We start from the raw sequence: 24,701 nt of genomic DNA, 5'->3' as shown, positions 1-24,701 counted from the left end.
ATTTTTGATTGGTCAAAGCCCTTGTGTTGAATTTGGACAAAATTGAAGGGAAGAAAAACAAGTAAAAATACTCAAATATTTTTTGGAACATTGCACTTGGTTTTAATGAGCTATGGATATGATGGAAACAAAAATTGATTGAAAACAATCAATATTTTGATTCAGACTTAGAAACATACAATGTTTTCATCTAGAAGTGATTAATTTTTGTCTACCACTATCAGTCACTAATTTTTCCCTTCATTGAATTAATGAAAGTGGAAGTTTGTGAAGCCAGATCCTCAGTCATGTGCTGGACAACTGTTTCAGGATCTCGGTGTAGACATCTCAGTGTAGACACAGCAGGTATCATAGCTGTGTCCTGTGGTACAGCTTGTTATGGCTAATATCAGACTTCGGAAAAATCCTGTTGACTTTCCTGTGACAAATGGCACTTGCCCCATCAGAAGGGCAGTCAGGATATTTTATTGGTGTTATAGATGTGGGAAAAGAACATAGAGACAGGAAATTACGTTAGATCAGCTTCTTGCTTTCAGTCTGCCCCAGTTTGAGCTCTTCAGCTATTGCAGGATTATCTAACCTGTTTCCTTCCTCCTGTCTGTCATTCTAGGGGAGATGGAGGAGCTGGAAGCTCTCTGGCTCACTGGCATTTGTCACAATGAGAAGAATGAGGTTATGAGCAGCCAGCTGGATATAGATAACATGGCAGGTGTCTTCTACATGTTGGGAGCAGCCATGGCCCTCAGTCTCATCACCTTCATCTGTGAGCATCTCTTCTACTGGCAATTCCGCCACTGCTTCATGGGTGTCTGCTCTGGCAAGCCTGGTGTAGTCTTCTCCATCAGCAGGGTGAGTGCCATTAACTGTCAGGGATGAACAGAGGCTTTCTTTAGACAGTCCTAGGTTCTGGAGATGGGAATACCCACCAAGACAGTCTAATACACAGGTGGCAGTCTGCACAGTGTCATCTTTGCACTGTTAATGTTGCAAAAACATGTTAGTTTTTTCTTTGGTCTCTGCTGGAGTATGGTAAAGGAAATGGAAATTTCACATGGAGGTGAAAACACAGGACAAGACAAGTTAACTGTTACTGTTTGCTCCTCCAAAGTGAGTTGTGAGTTGTAATCAAGTAATGATGGATAGTATGATTAGAAATTCAGGAGTTTTACATTGTCCTCTAAATTACATCTTTTCAGCTGACCTTTTGTTAACTAGAAGTGTGCTTTCATTGACAGTCAGCAGTCCTTAACCAAAAGGCATGCCCTGAACTATGCAGAAATCTTTTTACAGAGGATGACCACATAAACTTAGCAATTGCTTTATGCAAATCTGCCTTGGGGTACAGTATTTACATTTAAAACAGATTCTAGCCATTTCTGAGTCATCTTCCACTATTAGTGTTGCTAGCAGTATCCCATTTGGAGCTTTATTTTCCTTCTTTCAAGCCACTGGTTCTTTCTCCTGATCCATTCTGAAGTGAGGTCAAATCTTGGCATTTTTTAGCTCAGCATCTGATGTAGCAGAAGCTACTTTGACTGTAAAAGGAGTATGTAATTGCTGCATAACATATTGAAGAGAAATGACAAAGCCTTTTGAATGCAAGGGCACAGCCTCTCTTCTATATTGTTAGTTTCTAATGTGGTTTAGTCTGGAGATGAGATGGGGCATTGTGTTTGGTGACCCTTAGCTAAGAATAGATTCTTTCATTCTGTGGTTATCTGTTAGACCTGGGCCAGGTTGGTGAAAGGTCTGAAAAGTGTTAATCATCTGCTAGCTGCTGAGAAACCATGATAACATGATGTGATGGTGTCCATTTCACAATTGACATTAATCATCAGACACCATTTGGAAGGTCAGGGAATAAAGGAGCCCCTTTCATTCTGTTCCTAGGGATAGCCCTTGCAAACAGTCATGAGTGAAATGAGCTTGTGGAGAATGTGGAGAAATTGGGCCTTTCTGTTGTCTGATTTGAGGTTGAATAGAGGACTTCTGCTATCAGGGGTGTCAATTTAGAGCCTGTTATCATTGTCAAATTTAACAGAATGAAATTAAGAATTCTATTGTACCTCATTCAACCACATGCAAAATACCTAAATACCTATTCTAGAGTTCTGCTCTGTCTCTGTTTCCTTTTCTAATCTGTGCTGGTGATAAAGGTAGCTAAGTTTATGACAAATGAAGCTGTTCCCTTTTAAGATAGCTCCTGTCTTGAATCACTGATGCCCAGATGATTTTTAGGGTCCAAAACAGACTTTCATACTTTCATCCTCTCATCCACACAGAATCATTTGTCTTGATTCTTTTATTCCCAAGGATATTATTGTCCCCATTTGCAATTCTGTGTTATACCTCCTAGATTTGACTAACTCTTACAGGTGCAAGCAGGCATTCCTGCATCCTGGAGATACAACTTGAAACAAAGCAGAGGAAGAGGAATGGAGGGAAAAGAAAAATGTGAGGGTCAAGAAAGAGGGTCAGAACAGCAAGGGTTGGTAGAGCAGATCTTATTTCATTTGATTTGATTGTGCTTCATGATGGAAGGCTGATAGGCCCTACTGTCCTACAGGAACAGACTCTTGATGCATAGGGTGGTTCCCAGTTTAGGTTCCCCTCTGTGTATTCTTTGCAGGACCGCTCACCTCTTTTCTTTCTCTCATTTCAGGGTATCTACAGCTGCATCCATGGTGTGGCCATTGAAGAACGCCAGTCAGCAATGAACTCCCCCACAGCAACTATGAACAACACCCATTCCAACATCCTCCGCCTGCTTCGGACAGCCAAGAACATGGCCAACCTGTCAGGGGTCAATGGCTCACCACAGAGTGCCCTGGACTTTATCCGCCGCGAGTCATCCGTCTATGACATCTCTGAGCACCGCCGCAGCTTCACCCACTCAGACTGCAAATCCTACAACAACCCCCCGTGCGAGGAGAACCTCTTTAGTGACTATATTAGCGAGGTGGAAAGGACCTTTGGCAATCTCCAGCTGAAGGACAGCAATGTGTATCAGGACCACTACCACCACCACCACCGCCCCCATAGCATTGGCAGCACCAGCTCCATTGACGGGCTCTATGACTGTGACAACCCGCCCTTCAACGCCCAGTCGCGCTCCATCGGGAAGAAGCCCTTGGACCTAGGGTTACCCCCTGCCAAGCACAGCCAGCTGGGTGACCTTTATGGCAAGTTCTCCTTCAAGGGTGACCGTTACGGGGGCAGTGGGACCCATGACGACCTGATCCGCTCAGATGTCTCTGACATTTCCACTCACACGGTCACCTATGGCAACATTGAGGGCAATGCAGCCAAGAGGCGGAAGCAGCAGTACAAGGACAGCCTGAAGAAGCGCCCAGCCTCTGCCAAGTCCCGGAGGGAATTTGATGAGATAGAACTGGCCTACCGCCGGCGACCGCCCCGCTCACCTGACCACAAGCGCTACTTCAGGGACAAGGAAGGGCTACGGGACTTCTACCTTGACCAGTTTCGGACCAAGGAGAACTCACCTCACTGGGAACACGTGGACCTGACGGATATCTACAAAGAACGGGGAGATGAGTTTAAGCGTGACACGGGAGGAGGAGGAGGAGGGGGTGGATCCTGCACTAACAGGGCCCATCACAAGCATGGCTCAGGCGAGTTTGGTGGAGGGAATGAGCACAAGCATAGCGTTGTGAGTGGGGTCCCAGCGCCATGGGAGAAGAACCTGACCAATCTAGACTGGGAAGACCGGACCGGGGCTAATTTCTGCCGCAGTTGCCCTTCTAAGCTGCACAACTACACGCCATCAACGGTGGGGCAGAACTCCACCCGCCAGGCCTGCATCCGCTGTGAGGCTTGCAAGAAAGCGGGCAACCTGTATGACATCAGTGAGGACAACTCACTTCAAGAGCTGGACCAGCCACCTGCCCCTGTGCCCGTGGCCACCAGTGCCACCTCCTCCTCCAAATATCCTCAGAGCCCTTCCAATTCTGCCTCTAAGGTGCAGAAGAAGAACCGCAACAAACTCCGCCGGCAGCACTCCTACGACACCTTTGTGGACCTGCAGAAGGATGACTCGGCCCTGGCCCCCCGCAGCGTCAGCCTCAAGGACAAGGGCCGCTTTTTGGAGGGGAGCCCCTACGCCCACATGTTTGAGATGCCAGCCAGTGAGACCACCTTTGCCAACAACAAGTCCTCAGTGCCCGCCACCAGCTACCACCACCACAACAACCCCGGCAGCAGTGGGGGCTACATGCTCAGCAAGTCGCTCTACCCCGACCGGGTCACCCAAAACCCTTTCATCCCCACTTTTGGGGATGACCAATGCTTGCTCCACGGCAGCAAATCTTATTTCTTCAGGCAGCCTGTGGTGGCAGGAGGGCCCAAAGCCAGGCCAGACTTCCGAGCCATTGTCACCACCAACAAGCCGGTGGTCTCAGCCCTTCATGGGGCTGTGCCAGCCCGTTTCCAGAAGGACATCTGTATAGGGAACCAGTCCAACCCCTGTGTGCCTAACAACAAAAACCCCAGGGCTTTCAATGGCTCCAGCAACGGGCATGTTTATGAGAAACTCTCCAGTATTGAGTCTGACGTTTGAGTGAGAGGGGAAGAGTGCGGGGAGGGACTGGGGATGTATGTGGAGCATGGGAGGGCGGGGTGGGATCAATCCCATCAGCTACTCTCCTGAGTCGTCCTTAGTTTGTGGGATACTGGAGTTGTGAGTAGTGCAGCACTGGTGACAAGTGCCACCTCTTTGGTTTCCCCTCTTCCTCCTCCTTTCCCAAGCCTCCCGTTTTATCTCTTTTTCCATGTTCTCGCTCCTCCCATTCTCCTCCATTCCTGGCCATTGCACTTTACAGTGATGTCGGAGTTGGATGTCCTTGCTCATGGTTTCAGGAAGCAGAAAAAAAGGCAGGGAAGGGGTGGGCTGAAGAGGAGCAGCACTGACTTTAGTGTTCACTTCTGCTGGCTCCCAGCAGGGAAAGGCATATGCACACACGTCTATGTGCGTGTGTGACAGGAGGAGGCAGCAGCAGCAATGTAATGGACATGCAGGAAAATATGTTTGCTCAGGCAACTGTTCCTAAAACTGCCTAGAAAAGAGTAGTGTTTGATGTGGAGAAAGTGAAGGGAGAATAACAACACTAACTTGATGATGCACTTACATGTTAGCTATATTGAGGTTCTTGTTACATTATTTTGTGAAGACTATGGGGGTTTAGGGCTGAAATATATATATATATATATATATTTGCGTATATGCTGAGAAATTTTACGCTAAAATTTTGAATTGTCTGCTGGGGGGTGTGGAGGGAGGGAAGATTTGTCTGCAGGTCAGGCTAGTGGTTTCACTATGGCTATTACAGCCATTGAATCTGTGGCGGACCAGTGGGAGAGAGAGAAAAGAAGTGAAGTATGAGTTTGAGCCTCCCTGACTCCAGGTTTGGTTTTCCAAACTTAGACAAAAGATGCTGGTTTGCACAGAAATAAGAAGTATTTGAGGAACGAGGAACAGGGTTGGTTTGTTAGCTGTGAGCTGCTCACTAGTTCTGGCATTCTTCAAGGGGGGAGCAGTATATTGTATGGGTTTGCCTATCTGCGAGTATATACGATAACTTTATACTTGAAATGTCTGTGAAGAAAGCAAAATAAACCCAGTATCCTATGAGGTGTCTGGAGAACAAACACAGTAGAACAGACTTGAAGAGTAGGAAAAGGTTGGGAGTTTTTTCACTGTCACTTCAGGGGACACCAAACCCATTTTGGCATGTCCTTTCAGCAAGGGTGGGAGAGAAAGAAGGAGCTTAATCCTTCTGCTCTTTCTACACTCGGCCAGCAGGTTGGAATGCAAAGAATAGGGTGCCCTCTTCCAATGGTGGAAAGGAAAAAAGAAATGCCTAGAAGGGTGCGTGTGGTGGTGGTGGTGCTGGTGGACTGTTTCCATGCCTCCTTGCACATGTGAAAATGGGAGGAGGGTGTATGCACCCGTGGGAAATTCATGTGTATATTTACTATTGAATGTACAGAGGAAGTACACAGCTTGTCTTCCTGGGAAGGGATGTGCTTGAATAAATGCCAGAGAGCACAGAAACTTGTGCTGAAGACTGAAGATGTACAAAGCTGAGATGTGCGTGTACGTGTGTGTGTGCCTCTGTGTGAAAGAGAGAGATACTAGCACAGGTGTAAAGCTGGAATAGCCTAGGGTTTCCCATCCCTGCAGTTGTAGTGACAGCTTTCCTGGTGCACTTAGTATCAATAAGAGTGTTTTTTCTTTTCATTGTATCATTTTAGATGCAAGTGAAACTAAAGGAAAAGGAGCAATGGTAGGAGTGAGAAGCTGAACACACCTTTCATATGTCATCTATCTCCTGAGGTGGGGGTGGGGACCGACCTCTCCCATCCTGAGAGATATGGCAAAGTCTCTATGGCTTATCCTGGGTCTGTCCCAGTGTCTCAATCACCATGGCTCACCAGGTGAAGGGTTGAGAGAGTCCTGTGCTGAGAGCATGGGGACACCGCTGAGGATTTACTCTGAAGGGAGATGGCAGCCCTGTCTTTATGAGCCACATTTCTTGAGCTGAAAGCCACCTCTCTCACATTCCTCACCACACCATGGTTGATTTTATCTTATCGTTCTCTTTATAAGCCAACAGAAGGCCTTTTATTTATTTACCTATTTATTTAATTTATTTTTTAAGCTGAGGCAGGGGGGAGGGTGGGATTTACCTGTTAAGTCAAAGTGTGTAAGGAAAGGGTGGGCAGGGTTGGTGAGGGGAATATTTTCTTATATTTCACAGAGGAAATTAAGGAGGAAAGAGGGGAAGAATTTTTGTGATGCCACCCCCTAGTCTTTGGGGTAAGGGAACTTCTTACTCTTTCCCTCTTCTCTCATTACAAGGACAAAAAGGAAAAGAAAAGAGAAAAAACAGAAACCAAACAAATTAACAGAGCGATCTGCAATCCAGAACACATGGCAGCTTGTCAGATTCCTCTGATAGCGGCCACCAAGAAGGCGTTCCTTTCTTTTGTAAATATTTCTTTTTTATTGCGTTTTTGTATAAATTGGTGTTTCTCTTCTCGTGAATATTCAGGTCGTGGGGTGGGAGGGAGGGGAAGTTTGTTTCCGTTCTGTTTGTTTTCTATGACTTTTCAGGCTGCATTTTTGGAAGCGGTTTACGCAGGTCGAGGCCGTATGAATGAGGAAAAAAAAAAGAGAGAGAGAGAGAGAAAGAGAGAGAGAAACCCATGTGTGTTGTGTTCCCCCAAGGCCCCCTGTATTGCCCTGTCACCTTTATCTTCATGAATGGAAGACGCCGGAACGTCACTTCAAGCCTTGCCAGCAGGGTTTCATGTTTTGATGGGAACACCCCCAATTCCTTTTTGCATATAAACTCTCTGTACCAGCATCTCTCTGTGGAATTTGGGCCTCAAGGCACTACACTGTCTTGATAGTGGTGGGGTGAACCATCAAGTTGGCCACTCAGGTTGGACCATCATTTTGACATTAAGAGACTTCTCCAATGCTACTTTGGTTTAGAAATCTTGGACCTGGGAAAGCTCGTGATAATTTCTGGTATTTCCTAAGGGCTTGGGGTTGGGAAGCTTGACAGCTGACGAGGGCAGCTAATCTCTTTGGTGGTTATCTCGGTACTTTTCCGTCCCTCCCCACCTGGAACGAGGAAACCTGGAGGGTGGCTCTGCAGGGAAATTAAGCTGAAAACAAACCAAAAAGAAGTTAATGGAACTTTTTTCAAATCTCTTCTTAAAGGTTCTGATTTTTGTGTTCCGGGTTGAAAGTTGGTTCGTATTTTCTCCGAACTGGTCTGTCCCTTGTTCCACTGATCGGCAAATGATAGTTTGCCAAAATCATTATCTAGTATTCTTACTGTTGTAGCACTGTTAACACTCTGAGTGCTCTGCAAATATTAACTGTGCCACAAACCACTCAAATGAATGCTCTAGGGCAACCAGAAAAGAAGAACTGGAAATTCTGGACTGAACCACTGGTCTAACCACAGGAGTCTGGTATTTTGCCTTCTCCCTTAATATATTAGGCCACGTGTCCATCAGGTTAATCCTTTCTCCTATAAGTGATCTTTTCTGGTTGCTTTGTCTATTTTAGTTCTGACAGGTCAACAAGTTTTTGGGACAGAGATGAAGGGGAAGGGGTGGGAGGGGGGAGGGTATAATTCATAATCAAGAAAATAAATCAATGATGTTATTAAACTCTGATTATATATTTAGAATTTTAGATTTGGTGTATTTTCATTGTAAGTATTCAAGTGAATCAAACAGGTAATATTAGCAGCAGGTGTTGTCTATACTAGAAAACCACCCATGTGCTGTTTATTACCTGTCCAGAAAAGAATGGGATTTCATACCAGAGCCTGACAAAAATCCACATCCCCTGCCTTACCATTTCTCTCTCTCTGCTGTAGAAACACCAGTATTTTCTGGGGCAGTGGCTGGGAACATTTCCTCTCTCTGAAGTTTTCTGCACACAAGAATACTGAGCAAAAACCATTGTGTCCTCTACAGTTGGTGACCTCTACTGATTATTTGCAGACAGCCTCCCAGGAAAGATTAGGCACCTTTGGCAATGTTTCTGACATTTACCTCCTCACTTCTAGCCAGAGACATGGCTCTCTGAGAAGTATTTTCATGAGCCATGTTCTTTTGAAGTGGTATTGGAGTGTACGTACTCAGCTGAAGGAGGATGTCTATGACGGAGATGAAGGAAATATGCAAAAAATATCAGAAATGTGCCATACACAGTAGAAAGCAACTGGCAGGTAGAACTTGCAGCCATGGATCTCCACATCATAAACCTTGTTGGAGTATTCACACCGACTTTTTACTGTAGTGCAACACAACACAGGCTGGTGTACCAGTTCTCTGTCTCCCATCATGCCTCCCAGAGACAGCAGTATCAGAGCTTGCAATGTCACATCCTAAGCAGGCAAGAAAAGCTGCAGTCAGAACTTGTTGTCAGTTGAGACAATGAAGCACATCATCCCCATCTCTACAACAGCAATGACAAAAAAATCCCATTCTCTCTGAAATCCAGCATGCATTGTCAGAACTCTCCAAGTGAGAACCCCAGTGGGTTCAAAATGGTCAGCAATATCAAAGTATGAACTTTGCCTGTAGGGAACTGGTACTTCAATTTCCAGCATACTCGGGAGGAAGGTTCCTTTGTGGCATTGCAAAGGATTTGATGGAGGGGTTAAAAGTTGCCAGAATGGGCCTCTTTTTCAGCAATGTCTGCTGATGTTGAGCTCCTCACTCCAAGAAGACATTAGCATCCATCTTGAATAGTGCCCGTTTTTACATTCAGAGCAGGCTGTTGCTCACAACAAAATTGCCAGCAAAAGAGAGAGGGGGAGATAAAGAATGAATATGATGGTGGTGACAGGTTGGAGTGATCAGAGATACCTCAGGGATCTTCATAGGCAAGTCTTTGCTTTAGAGCTTTCTATCAAATATGGCATATCCTCCCACCTCCATTGCTTATCAACAGATGGAAGCAAGCCTGGGAACACAGCCAATGATCAGACTTAGGCCTTTCACACATCCTCCACTCCAGTCAAGCAACCTTTGATGAGCCCTTCTCTTGGAGAAAGGTGGGAGGTTGCACTTCCCCACACATTTTTGGTTGCCAAAAAGAAAGAGAAAATGGAAGCAGACAAAGATCAGGAGTGTTGATGAAAGGACTTTGTGCTGACCCTCTGTGCCCTTGCTCTATGGAATTACACTTCACCCTCACTTTTCTATCCAAGCTGGCAAAGGGTAGGGTCCAGTTATGCTTCCTTTCTGTGGCATATGCCTGGTCACCACAGGAGTCCCTCGGAGCTGTGTGGGAGAAAGGAACCAAATTTCTGGCAGCAAATGGGGACAGACTCCAAGCCACGATCCCCATCTGCACCCACTCTTTCCCATAAGTGCTTCCCTGCTGCTGAACACACCTGGCGTGTCCACCTGGAACACACCTACCATGCTGCTGGATGCTGCAGGTAGCTACACTGAGATAGTAACTAGTGGGACCTGATTGTTGTCCCCACAAGGGCTTATTTTCAATTTGCAGCCAAATAGATTTCCAAGCCATAGACCCTCGCTGCATTTACCTACAGTTCCCTGTGGCTTCCTCTCTCCTCCCCCATCAAAAGCAAACTGGGGTGCCGAGTGTCTCACTGGCAACATGAACACTATTGCTTCATCTTCATCATGGGCCCTCTGGACCTCCCTGGGGCTGACTGCAGACAAACCTGGGTGTCTGCCACTAGAACAGCAACAATGAAAACCACTTCAAAATTGGCTTTCAATTTTTTCTCCATTTCTCGAGATTCCCCAAATTCCTCTCCTAGCCATGCCATTTGAGTGAATTCTGGCACCCTTCTGCCATTGCTGACAACAAAACTGACACAGCATAAACTTGCTTGTGTATAGAAAAAGGCAGTGAAACCATATTGCAGAGAGCATGACTCATGTCTGCCAATGTCAAGGGTACAGTCCCCTGAGTGCTGAGGTAAAGAAGGATCTCTGTGATGTGTTAGTGGTTCAGATCTCTTAACCTGCTGGCTTCCTGACATTAAAGGTTCACAGCAAGCACTGGTATGCACTCCAACAGGTCAGAAAATAATTCCATGCTGTGGAACAGGGGTTCCTCTGGGCACGTACACACATACAAGACATACTGGGGAAGTGAGACATACATGAACAAACCTGAGACAGCAGGAAGCTGTGAGGTTTGTGTGCCTGTATGTACACACACACACACACACACACACACACACGACACAGAGTACATTGCAGTACACTTAATGACTCTGTCCCACAACACATTTTTGCCAAGTAGGAACAGCGTGACCTTTCCTAATGTTCTGCTGGTAGTTATTTAATTTATGTATTCACTTTGTGACTTTTACATCATCTGCTTTCTTGACTGCAGCATTACTGTGTAAATACATGTGTATATATGTACAGAAACTAGCTCAAGCAATTATATTCAGGTTGGGAAAAGGGTGGGTTTTATATCTGTACAGTATTTCCTTATTAAATAATGGCATGGGGGGGGGTTGGGAAAGTTAACTTCTAAATTGTGGTTTTATTGGTCTGTGGTGTTTGAAGTTGTTTCAGTGGTTGCTTTTGCTGGTTCGGAAAGTTTATCTGGATGTTATATGTGTGTGCCAAGAAAGGGTCCCCAGAGAGGGGAGGTTTGGGATTGGTAAGGGGTGGTGGGTAGCAGAGGGTGTTAATAATTTCCTGTAATAAAAGCCGTGTTGATTGCTAGGGACTGTTTGTTTGAGGCACAAGGCTGTTTCCTTCTCTATGTGCTTTGCTCTTTGATTACTTCCTCTTCCCTGGTCCCCATTGTCTTCTCCCTGGGATGCCAGCAGGGTACATTTGTTACTGTGGATTACAGGGACCTCCGTATGGGCCTTCCTCTCCTGGCCAACCTTTTCTTCTCCCTCTTTTTGTGGTCTTTCCAGTACCAGTGAAAGGGGAGGGAGCATGGTCTCAGACCCTCTGTGCCATTCTTGATCACTTTATTTCCTCTGCTCTTTGTCCTTCCTCTTATGAACCTTATTCAGAACCTCATTTTCAGGTGTTTTGATCTCTTCAGCAGCTTACTGCTTCATCTCCTTGGCCTCTGATCTACTTTCCCATCTTACACCAAATCTTCAATTTCATCTCAATGCCTCTTCCCTCAGAATTACTTATGCTGGCTGTTCTCCCACTCTCCTTCTCTTATTACTTTCTTGTTGCTCTGTTGTCTTCATCAGCCTGTGCAATGCTGTGTAGAAGATGAGTGAAGGGCAGGCATCCACTTCTTCTCTCCTGGAAAATTCTAGCCATGACCAGATTTTTAAAAGATGATATTTTGTAGCTATTTTTGACTTCTCTGTCATGTTCACTGAGGTAGTGTTCTGCTCTTGCACACTCAAGAAATCATCAGTATGGCAAATTTGCCCATGCAAGGGAGCAGTAAAATTGTATTTTCTGAGAGAGCCCAGAGAAAGAACATAATTTCTGTCCTTGATGGCTGACTGATAAATTTATAGCAGGGAGTTTTTATCCACTCCAGGTTGACCCATATCAGGATCAGTACCAGTTCTTTGCTTTTACTCTGTGTGAATAAAGCAAGCCTGCTGGAGAGAAGTATGCTAACTTTCAAAAGCACAGGACACTTCCTTTATTGCCTAGAGGCTTCTAAGGACCTATGTGAAGTTCTGTTGTGTTGCAGACCTGGGAGTGAATGCCCGGTAGAATTTGGTCCCTTTCTGTCTGACAAGTCAGTATAAGCTGATACTTGGCATTATCTGCTAGGGTTGGTGGTCTGATATCATAGCAGTAAGGAGAGTGATAGGATGGTGAATAAGCATGGAGAGAGCCAATGTGAGACTGGTAGAGGCTTTAGGCAGATGCCAAGAACATCTCCTTCCTTCCCTTTTTGACAGTTTGCACTGTTCCTTAATGAACATCCATCAACCCACCATCCTCAATGTCCCTGGTGCTGGCTGCTTATCCCTGAAGACACCAGGGTCTTCTGGCCACAGTCTGAGAAAGGGCCAGTCAATCTCTGTGTGTTTAGTGTAGTTGTGTGGAAGTACATGGGCAGTGCAGGGAGCAATGCAAAGGGTCAGCATGGCCAGAGGTTATTCAGAGCAGCGGTCTTCTCCTTGTTGCAGCTAACTCTTGCTCAAGCTGCCATTACATTGCAGGCCTGTGTTTCTGATTTCTGGGTGAGAAGAACCACCACAGCCACCTGGGAATGGATCTCTGCTCCCAGGTGTGAGGAGGATAGTCAGGCTTCTGATGTACCCTTGCTATGATGCTGGCATAACTGTCCCAGCATGGTCCACAGAGGTCTGTGTACTGGTGAATACATGGCTACAAATTCTTGTAAGTCTGGGAGGAGGTATATGTTTGCACATTTGAGTGACTCCTGGCAGAACTCTAAACATAAATGGAGTTGGAAATGGTGGCCCATTTAGTGGTATTGCAATGACACAGGTAGATATCTCCTTGGGCAAACATCCCATAGATTAATTTATGGCAAAATAGTGAGTTACCTTTCTGAACATCACAAGGCCCTTTGCTGTGTTTCCTTTGCTTATTCAATGTGCCAAAAGTATAGCATATGGCAACATTTGCAAGGTGTCCAGAGAGAATGCATCCATTACATGAGACTTCTCTCTAGGTCCTTGGGCACTTGGCTGGTAAGTCCCATGTCAACCAGAAAAAGGTGATACCTGCCCCTGAACAGACAAAAATCAGTCAAGGGGATAAGATTCAAGTTTTGTACTTTCTCCCTCTGCTTTCCTTCCAGGCTTTGGAGCCAGATCTGTCTTCACAGGCAGCTAAACCCCTGTGAAATTCAAGGAGCTTTCAGAAGAACTACTTAGGGGTTTAGATGCCTGGAATGGCTTTTTTGGATTCTCTTCCTTGCATAGGCCTCTTCCTGCAGTGTATTTTGCCAGGATTCATCTCCCAGGAACCTACCATGCTTGAACATAGCTTAGAGGGGTTCCCTCTGCTTGGGATCACCATGTGTATGTTGCATGCCTGTTGCTACTTGTCTGTATTTCTTGCACTTGTCTGTCGTGGGGGGCAGGGGTGGGTTCATGTTGGTATGTGTATTTATGCAGCCTGCACACATTTGTATGTGTGGTGCCACTGTGCGTGTGCTTAGGTGTTTGTACGCATGTGTTTGAGCTGAGACAAAAGCGATGGGAGCCGTGTGCTGCTAAAGCCAGGTGTTGGTAGGTACCTGCAGGTAAATTGGCAGCCTTCTTGTTCCTTCCTGGTACACCCTGGCATGGCTGCTGTTTTTGGATTCCAGGGGACCAGCTCTGAATCAGTGATGAGGCTGGGTTGCAGACCCCTGTAGAGGGTTTGACTACAGCATCAGAAACCCATTCCATGAGTTGATTCACTTCTGTGCTTCATCCACTGAAGCCACATCCATCCGTGCCACATTTCCAAACCATTGTGCCACACTCATTACCTACTTTGGCCTTAACTGGTAGGTGGAGCAGGAAAACAATCACACACTGACTGGTAAGGTCTTTTGGGAGCGATCTGGTCAATCTGATCTGTGACTGTAACAAGAGACTCCCTTGCTATTCATTTTGCTGCCTCCTAGGGTGATGCAAGCACTGAAGTTCCACTTGCAAGAAAACACTAGCCTGTCCTATCTTGCTCTTGTGTCAGATAAATACACAAAAAAGCTGAGCTGAGGTGATTTGGTCTCCCATTCCATTATGTGGAAGAATATCACTTTTGCTACTTGGAGCTGACTGGGGGGGTTGCAAATTCCACACTCTGGAGGGGTTCCATTTCTCCAGATGGGACAGTGAAAAGGGAGAGTAGAAGGAAGTGAACTTTCTGCAGCCATTCCCCATCCCATTCATTTCCAGGAGAGATCACAAGACTGCTAGCACCAGAGAGGATGACCTTCTGGGGGGGCCCTCCACAAACCGGCACAGCACTTTAACTGGCCAAGCTGCTGAACAAGACACTGCTGTCCTCTGTCAGCAGCCAGAAAAGACAATCAGGACCCAATGAAGAGATGCCATGATTAGCCAGACAAGGAAAGAGCAACATTTAGGGGCTAGGACACTCATCATTTAGCCTATCTTAAGTCTGCTTAACCAGCCCTTTAGTGCTGGTGTCACTGGGCCTCTTTGATGGTTTATTTTTCTTTATATATATATGAAATGTAAGAAAATGACCTGTGGTCTCCAATGACTCATTCTATCAGACCACTTTCATCCATTTCTTCCGCTTTCTTCCATGTCTAGCTGCTCTTTGCTCTCCATCAAATTGTATCCTGTGCTCTGCCAGGTTTGTCATTTATGGAAGAGAAGATATATGTGTGTGAATGCTTGTACATGTGCGTGTGTGTATTTTAGATATTATTGCTATTATCAACATGCTATACACCTAAAAACTCCTAGCAAGCTGGAGCCTTCAAGAGGTGCTGTAGGAAATGACCTTCCCACTGGATAGCAGTCAGTGTGGAGGTTAGCACAGAAAGCTGCTAGCTTTGGAGGCCTCTTTGCCTGTCTGGTTGCTTTTCCTATCTTTGGAGCAGGCTGTCTCTCACCTGAGGTCAGAAACACAGCAAACTGCTCTTTTTAGCTTTGCATTTTCAAAATTTCTAACATTGGGGGGGGGGGGAAGGTTTATTGTTTAGCTGTTGATTTATTTTGTATGTTTGTTTGTTTGTTTGTTTGTTTACACAGTCCTTTTAGTGGGCGCAGGGAGGTGTTTTCAGCAATACAAATTTCCGAGACCTCAGTTCTGTGCGGTTATTGTTTGTATGGTTCAGCTGTATTTGGGGTCTTTCCTCTGTACATGTTTTTCCTGAATGGCAGGGCTATCTTGAAACGTCTCTTTGCCAGTGGCCAAAGCACCATCTATAATTGGAGGTGAGGCCTGGTATATAGTGGAGGCAGCAGCCTTTCGGGAAGTAGCTTTTCACTGACTTCCCTGTGGAGTCACAGAAGACAAAATATTTAATTGTTGCACAAGTGGGCTTCGGAGATTTTTGTTGTAGTTGTGGGGTTTTTTTTGGTGTTTTTGTTTTGGTACTCCCTTTCTTTCCTTCCTTTTAAAATTTCTCTTTTTTTCCCTTAAAAAATGTTAAAATGTTTCTCCAGTGAGTTTTGGCCATTGCACCAAAGGCTGTGGCAAGGCAGGGAGCATTTCTGACCCTTGGGTCCTGCCCTTCCGAAGCCATGCAAGATTGTCCAGGTGAGGATGGAATTGGCAGTTTCCATGGCCATTCTTTGGACAAGACCCCTGTAGCAGAGGGGTCTGACCCAAAGGGAATGGTCACCCACAGCTGATCATCCTCTAGTATGTGTGGGTTGTGGATCAGGCTGGAGGGCAGGCAGGGGAAGATGGTTCACTGCCTCCTGCACAGTCCTTCCCACACTGGAGCAGGACCCAGGCATGCAGGTCTGCAACAGGGACAAATGAATGACCCTGAATGGGCCAGAGGTCTTCAGCCTTGCCTCTCCTGACCTATTTGTTGTCTGAACTTGGACAATATCATTCAAGGCTGAGCAGAGTCTCACAGACCATGAAGTAGGAATTAAAGGTGGTGCATGGGCAGCTGGCCAGCTCTCAGTATCATGACACCTAAGGGAAAACCCAGCACCTTCATCCTTTGGCACTTGGAAGTGGCTGAGGACAGCAGTGGAGGACTGTTGTGTCTACTAGGGTTGGGGCAGGTAGCGTCTCTAGACCTGTCACAGGTCAACTTCAGCTGTATTTGCTTTCTAACTAATGTACATTTACTTTGGAAAGCACCTTTGATAAGCTCAGTCTATCAACCAAAAGAAAAATACTCACCTCTAGTCTAAGTCTTCTACTGCCCAACACTGCTACCTCCTCTTCTCTTGAGCTGTCGGTACCTTGCGGTGAACCTGGCCACCCATCAGGCTGTTGAACACAGCAGATATATCCTATCCGCTTCTGAGACCATCTTTGCCTAAATTTTGCCTCCTCTTCATACCCTTTATGCATGCATATGTGCGCACACACACACACACACATGCCCACCTCCAGCCACTTCACTGGTGAAAATCAGAGCCACAGAGACATGAGTGCCAAATGACTTTTTATTTCTCAAGTAAATGATATAAAAACTTTTGTTATTTTTCTTTTTTTTTTTTACATATGCAAATGTAAAAGGGAACCGACAGTGAATTGGTGGTGGCGAGAGGAAATGGGATGTTTTGTAACCCTAGCTGCAGTAAAAAAAAAAAAAAGAAATAAAAATACATTAAAAATATTTAAAAAACACAAAAAGGAAAAAAAAAACTTGAACTATTTTGGAAATATTGTGAATAATTTTTTGATATAAAAACTAATTTTTATGTAGCATGAAAACCACCAAAATAAAATGATCAAGAATAAATACTGTGCAAAAGGTGTTTTTGTTTAGTTACTGAGGGAAAAGAAGAAAGAGAGAAGCAGTGGTGTGTGAGAGAGGGATACTGCAGTCATGGCTTTTACTGCGAGATTCACAATACATAATGTTTTTCTTCAGTCTTGGTATTCTATCTTGGTAGCTGGAATCTTGTGATTATTTAAAAAAAGAAGGAAAAACCACAACTCATTCTATACTGAAAGATCTTTTTTATCTCTGATTGCTGGGAAAAAAACCGTTGAAAACAAGAGCAGAATTAATCCCATGGACTCAAAAAACCAAAAGGCAAATTGAAAATGGCTATGAATTGCTTTTGAGTGTTGCATTCATCATGATTTTTTCTTCTTGATTTGAGATTGTTGAGTAGTTGAGGTATCAATAGTGGGAGGCATATACGAAGGAGGTAAGACATTAACAAAGGACTGAAAAAATTCCTTTTTTTTTGGTAATGTGAATTATAGGAGTTAAACCAGGGGCTCTTCACATTTCCTTCTGAGTGAAAGAACAAGGTAGTGTCCTTTTGCAGGATGAATGGTGCCATTCTTCACTCTTTAAAAAATTTTATTCCCCCTCCTCCCCCCGGTTTACTAAAAGAAGCAGACTGCTTCTCCAAATTCCGGACAAAACAGTATGTTCTATCAGCATTCCAGACCCTCTTAGAAATGATGGCTGTGATTCTCTGCTCCCCTGAAGGTGGTGAGGTATCAGTGCTCTTTATCTCCACTGAGGGCTCTGATTCTGGGTGCTGGAGCACTGCATTGCCTTTGAGCAGGTGCTAGCACTCACCCCACCCTGCAGTGGATCAAGGTGGCTCCTCAGCACATGCTGTGAATACTTCTTGCTCAGAAGACAGGAGATGCTGGTTTCTGGAAGGGTCAAGGAAAATTGGTAGGTTGCTCTGAAGGTTGCCTTGAAGGTATTCCACGTGCCTGAGTGAATCAAATCTCCTGCACATGAATTTCAGCTTCACTCCCTCATGCTCCCATTAAAACATTGCCCCACCAGCTAGCAGGGGACCTTCTCTGTTGCTCCTGTCCTTTTTGTCTGGGTGTCTTCTACACTCTAGACTGGAAGGTAAGAGGCAAATAGTGTACCATATAGCTTAAAATAAGCTGTTAAAGAAATTGTGTTCAGCACTGACTGAGAAGTCTGAAAAACAGTAAAGTCTCAGTATGAACCTAGGCCACACCTCTAGCAGTGCGCTAGGAAAAAGAATCCTGGATAAAAATCTTGTCTTGTGCTCAAGTCAGTATAGACTTGGGTGAAGTTGATAAGGAGGACCTGAAGGCAATGGTGGTGTAGACCATCTAGACTGGTGGGTTCTTGAATTCTGAACCAGGTATGGAAGAGGATCCATGGGAATATTACCTCTTGGTGGAAAAAAGAGGGAGAAAGTCCTGTTAGCATAAAAACGGCCAAATCCTGAAGCATCTTCTTGGCCTCTGTGGGCCCTAGTTAGCCTGTCTCTCCCTGTTGTCAATCCCTATGCCGTGCACTATCTGTGATTGCTTTTTGACTCCTCCAGGGAAGAAGAGACTTTGTCTGCTTTATGAAGCTTTTTTCATTATTAGTTACAAATCTAGGCTGTTCCTCCAGTGAATGGCTATTTACCATTCTTCCCACTCGTTCTGTCTGCTGGTCCCATCCTTTTTACCCTTATGACCTCCTGCACTTGCATGTTAAGAAAAAGGGCCCTTGCTCCTTTATTGGGAGACTCCTTTGCGTCCTTCAGTGATTTATGAAGGCAGAGAAGTCATTACACACAACTTATTGGTATTGTTTATCTTACTTTGCTCCAGTACCTTGTAGATTCCATCTACTTCCTTATGAAGAATATGGTATCTTTCACCTGTGACCATTTTGCACAAGCTCTGCTTTTGTTACTGGCGGACCCATAAAGCAGAACAGAGTTAAAGCAGATGTTTGGAGAATGCTCTGAAGATTCAGATTTCCAAGAATAATTTCACAGACTCTGGGCTGTGAAACCCAGGGCTGTGGCTACGTGCTTTGCTGGAAATTCAGCCAAGGGCCATTCTACTCCAGCCTGTGTGCTTGCTCACCTTCTCTGGAATGAAGCAGGAGGCTTATCTTCCCTTAAACCCACAGGGCCTAATGACAAAGTGGAACAGCTTTCATTCTGCTCACCTTGCCTCTGCACCAAACTGCTCAGATATCAGGTCTTTCAGGTAGACATTCAGCCAGAGGGAGGACAGAACTCCTTCCAGTACATATGTACAGCAAAGGCAGGAGTCTGGAGGTCTGTAGCACAGAAGCTTGGATACTCTTGAAATGTCTCTGTCTTTTGTTAATGAGCTCTGGTGGCTTTGTTTGCCCTCATAGATTATTTGTGTGATCACCAGAAAGCCAAGATTATGTCAGTGAAAACCAGCAATTTAATGTGTCTTTTTGGCATTTGAACAAGGGACTAGGATTGTAGTTACACAAAAGGCATCTGCAAAGGGGTATTTCCTATACCTGGGGAAGATTATCTTTACTTATTGAAGCAAACAATTAGGCTTCTCTTAGGCCTTTCATGTGTAAGGACTTTTCCACATAATGAAGGCACTTCCCCATGTTCTGGTCCTTTCCTGCACAGAGATACTCCTTTTTCAGCTCTGGAGGCTGAACCTTGCTGTGCTGAGACACAGGTAAAAGCACTCTAGTTGGAATGAAAAAGAGCTAGTTGTAATGACCCAGCCACTTCTTCTAGCTTTGTGGCTTCACTTTGCTTAGGAACTAACTGTTCAAATGTTCTTCCTCCTCAAGCCACTTCAGGGCTCTCTCTGGGCTGCAGCAGCGACTGAATTTTCTGTCCCTGCTGACCTTTCCCATTTTACATTCAGGGTGCGAGGGCTTCGTGGCTGCTTTCTTATCTGAGGCATTGGATTAAAACTGGAGCAGCATGATGCTTTGGACCTGTCTCTGTGGCCCTTTGATTAGTTATCCTTGCTGAGGAGGCAAGACACGGAGGCCTGCCAGCTGCAAGGTGAAGCTTTGGGTAAGCACTTGTCCTTCGGCAGCGGACGCGCACTGGAATGCTGAGTGACTTACACCGTGTGCTCGCCACTCCTTCAAGGCTGCTGTGTAGACTCGCATTGAAGCAGAAAAGAAGGACTTGGTTTCTTCCTTCTCTATTTCCCCAGCTCCCAAGGGACAATTTCCTGGAAAGGAGAAAGGGAAGGTTCTTCGCTCACTTGGAAACTCTGACTGCTGTCACTCTGTGCAGAGCATTGTTTTGAAGTGGTAGAATAAGGCAGATCTTTGACTGGTACTCCAACACAGCCTCTGGGTATGTTTCTACTTGGGCTTTTTTGAGGGAATAGACTAGTACCTGCCACAGAGGGCAGGGTCAATTTCCCTGCCACCTTGGTCTCAAGGGATGAGCCCTGAGTCCCAAGTCTAGCACTTTCTTGGCCCTGTTCAAGTCCCCCTACTACACATCCTGGACCTAGAGTACCCCAGGTAACCCCAAATGTGAGCCATAAGCACATCGTGTTGGGAAGAAATAAACAGTTAATGCTTTTGCCATGTTTGCATCACAGAGGGAAGAATTTTTAAAAACACATAAGAAATTTATTAAATCAAAACTCATCTTATTGAAAGCCAATAGTGCTTAGATGCCTAAGATGCCTTTAGAAATTTCCATTACAGAAGCTAGAAATATTTATTCTTTTTAAAAATCTCTTTATGAAGAGGCTGGAGTATTTAATACTGAGGTAAATTAATTGAGTTCTCCTGAGCCTAAAATATTGTGATACTTATCTCAACTACCAACTAATCCTGGAGGATGCCCTGGGTTGAGCTGAGGATATGAAGATCCCTTGAGAAGATGCAAAAGTTCTCTCCTCAGTAGCTCCTGTCACTGAGGGGGAAGTATGTGGGGCAGGATTTAATCAGAAAGGTACGCTTGGGGATGCACATCGAATACAAGCAGTGACTGGTGGCTTCAGGGGTAATTTTGTGTTGGTCAGAATGACTCCACCTCTCCTAACAACACTCCACTCTCCCAACACTTGCTGTGGAGTTGGACCATGTCAGTACCAGTCACTAATTTGGGAAGCAGCAAGTAAAGTGAAATGATGTGCCAGCAGGGTGAAACCCTGACACAAAATTGATCAAAACCATTTAGGTCCTTTTTTGAAACGAGATTTGTCCATTTGATGCTTCGTTCTGCCACACTCCTTACTTCAAAGAGTTTGCAATTTTGATGCTAAACTAAAATACGTTAATATTAGCATTTACATTAACAAGCAAATTGACAGATGCCATAGTTTACATATATTATGCAAATATCCTGAAATCTTGCATGCATTTGCATCTAATTTTCTTGAGGTTAAATGAGACATACATTTTATAAGGGAAATAATTGAGGCATTCAGACATGATAAGCCAGGTGATTTGGTGTGACTTGTATGAACAGGGATAAAGACTAGGGGTAGAAGAAAAGGACATCTGGCATTTTCATTTGGAAAAGTATTATGTTCATGGTTGCTATTTGGAGAAAGCAGTGCAGTCAGAAGTAGTGCAGGAAGTTTGTGCTGGGAGAATTCATTTGGGATGTTGACAGGCCTCAACCTGAAGGGCCAGTCAGGGTCTCAGCCTGTTGTTTGGGGGTTTTGTTTGTTTGTTTATTTTCAAGATTTGAAAGAGTTGTCTCTTTGCAGCACTGTGCACATACAACCCAACTGAGATTCCCTCCATGCTCTAAAGTGATTAGGTTTTCCTACACAGGCAGGGGAAGAGTGAGGAGGTGAATCTCTGATCCACTGAGGAGCAAACCACAAGACCCCAGAGTTGCCACTTCAGTACCTGGAAGGATGTTTTCTTCTTCTTACAGTTTCGGAAATCATGAAGGAATGACAGCATGCCCAGGGTAATCAACACCTGCTTCAGGTGAGTTTGGTGAGAAATCTTGTTAATCTGGCAGTGCTCTTGTTTTCCAGCTTCATTTCACTTCTTCAGTTGGGCAAAGCCTTGAGGATGCCATAACTTATGCCAACCTTGGACAAAAATATTCTGACCATAAATTGTGATTGCTCTGTGCATTTTCAGTTAGCTCTACTTTTACAGGTAGCATGGGAAAGTGCATGTATGGACCTAATCCAGAGAGGTGCTGAGCTGTATACGCTCTCTGAGGATGTGTGCAGTGCACAGGGCTCAGCCTCTGCTGCCAGCTTGACCTTATGTCTCTCAGCTGAAGCTCTACTAAGATTCAAAATGCAACTCATTTCCCTTCTTTGGAAACTTGCACATCAAGGTCTTACTGTACTCCTCACAAGTAGTCTTGAGCATCCCTTTCCTGCTTTTGTCAGGCTGCTACAAACTTTCAGCATTTACAGGGAGACTGTCAAAATATTGTATAGAAAATAATTCCCTTTTTTTAGGTTCCACCAGTGTGCAGTAACACCTCAGACTGTCACATTGGAGAAGCTTCATAAAGAACCTCTTTGTATCATGCAAAATGCTCATTCATCTTGGCAACTCTTCATGAATTTCATCCAAGACATCCTGGTCTGTTTGAATAGTGACTGAACTTTCTGGCCAACTACTTCTTGGGCATTGCTTTCAAACCTTGAAGGATGGTTTGAAGTGCAAACAAACATGCAACTGGACAGAGGTTGACCCAGCTTCCTTTTGTTTTCAAATGACTAGGATTATAAAGCCAGCTTTCCTAGGATTACAGGTCAGTTTAGTTCAGTTTACAGCCTAATTAATTGCTCCAAAATTGTAGATCTGTCTTGCCAGAACCCCTTTAAATTATGCATACTCCTACTTACACAGTCACTGCCACTCTTCAAATATTCAAGGGTTCCTTACATTTTGGATGGTTTACTCTCTCCAGGGAGGAGGCAGTGTTTTAAAAAGAAATTGCTGACGGATAAAGTAGAGCTTACATGACTTGCAGCAAACAGCAATTTGAGTTCTCAAGAACATGTTTCTTGGACATGTAGATTTTACTAATTTGCATTTAAAAGACACGTGACACACAACACTGCTTTCTCATCCAGTAACATTATCATCTAGTGACATTAACTTAACGGTTAATGTCAAGTTTTTATTAACATTTACAAGCACATTGGGAGATTAATTTGTTTACTTGCATTATGCAAAACTGATTTAAGATTGTGGTCTGCATTTACACACATTTACATAGTGTTTCGTGATTAATACATTATAATACACACAAATCATGTGGAAATTGCAGGCTCACATCTGCAACATAAACTTCATTTTCTGTCGTGTAAAATTTTACTTAGCTGGCAGACCTTTTCCAGCAGGTTGCAGTTGAAGTCAGGATATCCTACAGAGGGAAGAAAGAATTGGGATTCAAGGTGGATTTTCTGTGAAGTCTTTCCATAGTGCCTGTTACTTGCCAATGCCCTGCAGTCAGGAAACAGAAGGAGAGGGTGCCAAGGTTAGCTGGCAGCAGGATGAGTCTCATATAATGGAACCTGTGGACCTGGAGTTAGGCTCCTGTGAACACAGCTTAGTTGAGCACTCAGTGACTTTAGACTGGGAGTGAAATGGATGAGGAGCAAAAGGAGCTGGTGGGAGGGAAAGGAGCAGTCATAGTCATAGATCTGTGTGAAGGGGCTCAGCTGGGTGCAGCGGAGACCCCCGAGGCACTCCCTCTGCTCCTTGTATACCTTTGGCTGGAGGTGTCCAGGGCTGGCATGGGAAGACCAAGGGAAGGTGTGGGGAGGAGGGCAGCGATGAACCCGAGCAGCTGGTGTGGGGCTGAGACAGGATCCAGCAAGGCAGCACCCTTGCGCTGAATGTGGGGGCAAGGGGACACTGGGGACACTTCCCCAGTGCAGCGTCTTCCCAAGGGAAAGCGTGGTCAAACTCAGGCTCGCCTCACCTCTCCGAGGCCCTAATCCTACAATCTTTTCTCTGCCTGTCACAACCTCATTCTCCTCTTTCCCACACCCTCACCCTCCTCCGGTTCTTCTTTCTGTAAATAACTCTTTCTGATTTTGGACAAGCAGGGATCAACAGATTCTGGAGGGGGGTGGGGAAGACACTTGTTTGTTTGTTTTTTTTTTTCCCTTTCTCTCTTGAATTTTGGGTGTTTGAACTTGAAAACAATAATAACTATAAATATAAAAATATATGTATTTAAGCAAATGGATTTCCTGGACAACTATGAAAGGAGTTAATTTTTTTCCTCTTTGATTTCTCTTGTTTCTCATTGGGGTCTGTTTTTTGGGGAAGAGGGTTTTTGTGAACTGTTGAGATTTCCAGTTCAGCGTTGTTTAAAGGATGTGGAGAAAAAAAAAAAAAAAGAAAAAAAAAAGAAGAAAAATCAACAAATCAACATGAAAAAAACATGAAAAGCTTTGTGATGTATAAAACCTGTAAATAGTCAAAGATACTTTCTCTTTTCTAACAACAAATTATTTCTGTCACTTTATATTCGAAAATAAAGAAATGTACCACAGAATATCAGGGTTAAAAAAATTGGAACCCATAATCAGAATATTTTCTTTGTTGTCTTCATTCATTTTGTTGTTAACTTGGAGAATGCCTGGGAATTTTGCTGATGAGTGATGTTTTAAAAGCCTGAAATGGTGATGAGTTGAAATTAGGATGACAACGTTACTTGAGAGGGGCTCTTGCCCTGATGTCCACTATTAGCTGTGGGTTGGGGCTGCGCTCTTGAGGTTGGGTGGTGACAGTGAGTGGATGAAGGAGCCTGATCATATTCATGAAACACAAACAATACTGAGGCAGAGACTGGAATGGGAGATTGTCTCGGTGGGTTGAATCTCCCTTTATA

At 44.6% G+C, this 24,701-nt stretch overlaps 1 protein-coding gene and 1 long non-coding RNA gene across 7 annotated transcripts in view; one reads left to right on the top strand and one right to left on the bottom strand.

Annotated features, from left to right (window-relative positions):
• Positions 1–24,401, top strand: part of GRIN2B (glutamate ionotropic receptor NMDA type subunit 2B) — a 235,246-nt gene extending 210,845 nt beyond the window's left edge. For all 6 annotated transcript variants that reach the window (XM_064419975.1, XM_064419974.1, XM_064419976.1 and 3 more), the window contains 2 exons: positions 611–849; positions 2,663–24,401. In XM_064419975.1, coding sequence (XP_064276045.1) covers positions 611–849; positions 2,663–4,576 — 2,153 coding nt within the window. In that variant the 3' untranslated portion in view covers positions 4,577–24,401. The remainder of the gene's footprint in view (positions 1–610; positions 850–2,662) is intronic.
• LOC135300497 (uncharacterized) lies at positions 509–2,779 on the bottom strand. Its single transcript, XR_010362332.1, has 2 exons — positions 2,640–2,779; positions 509–863 (listed from the first exon to the last, which is right to left on the bottom strand). It is a non-coding gene; the product is annotated as an uncharacterized LOC135300497 (long non-coding RNA).
• Positions 24,402–24,701: the final 300 nt, after the last annotated feature.

The sequence above is a fragment of the Passer domesticus genome, chromosome 5, assembly GCF_036417665.1.
Source record: "Passer domesticus isolate bPasDom1 chromosome 5, bPasDom1.hap1, whole genome shotgun sequence".
Classification (NCBI taxonomy): domain Eukaryota; kingdom Metazoa; phylum Chordata; class Aves; order Passeriformes; family Passeridae; genus Passer; species Passer domesticus.
Note: the sequence above shows the minus strand (reverse complement) of the source record. Positions and strands in the feature narration are given on the sequence as shown.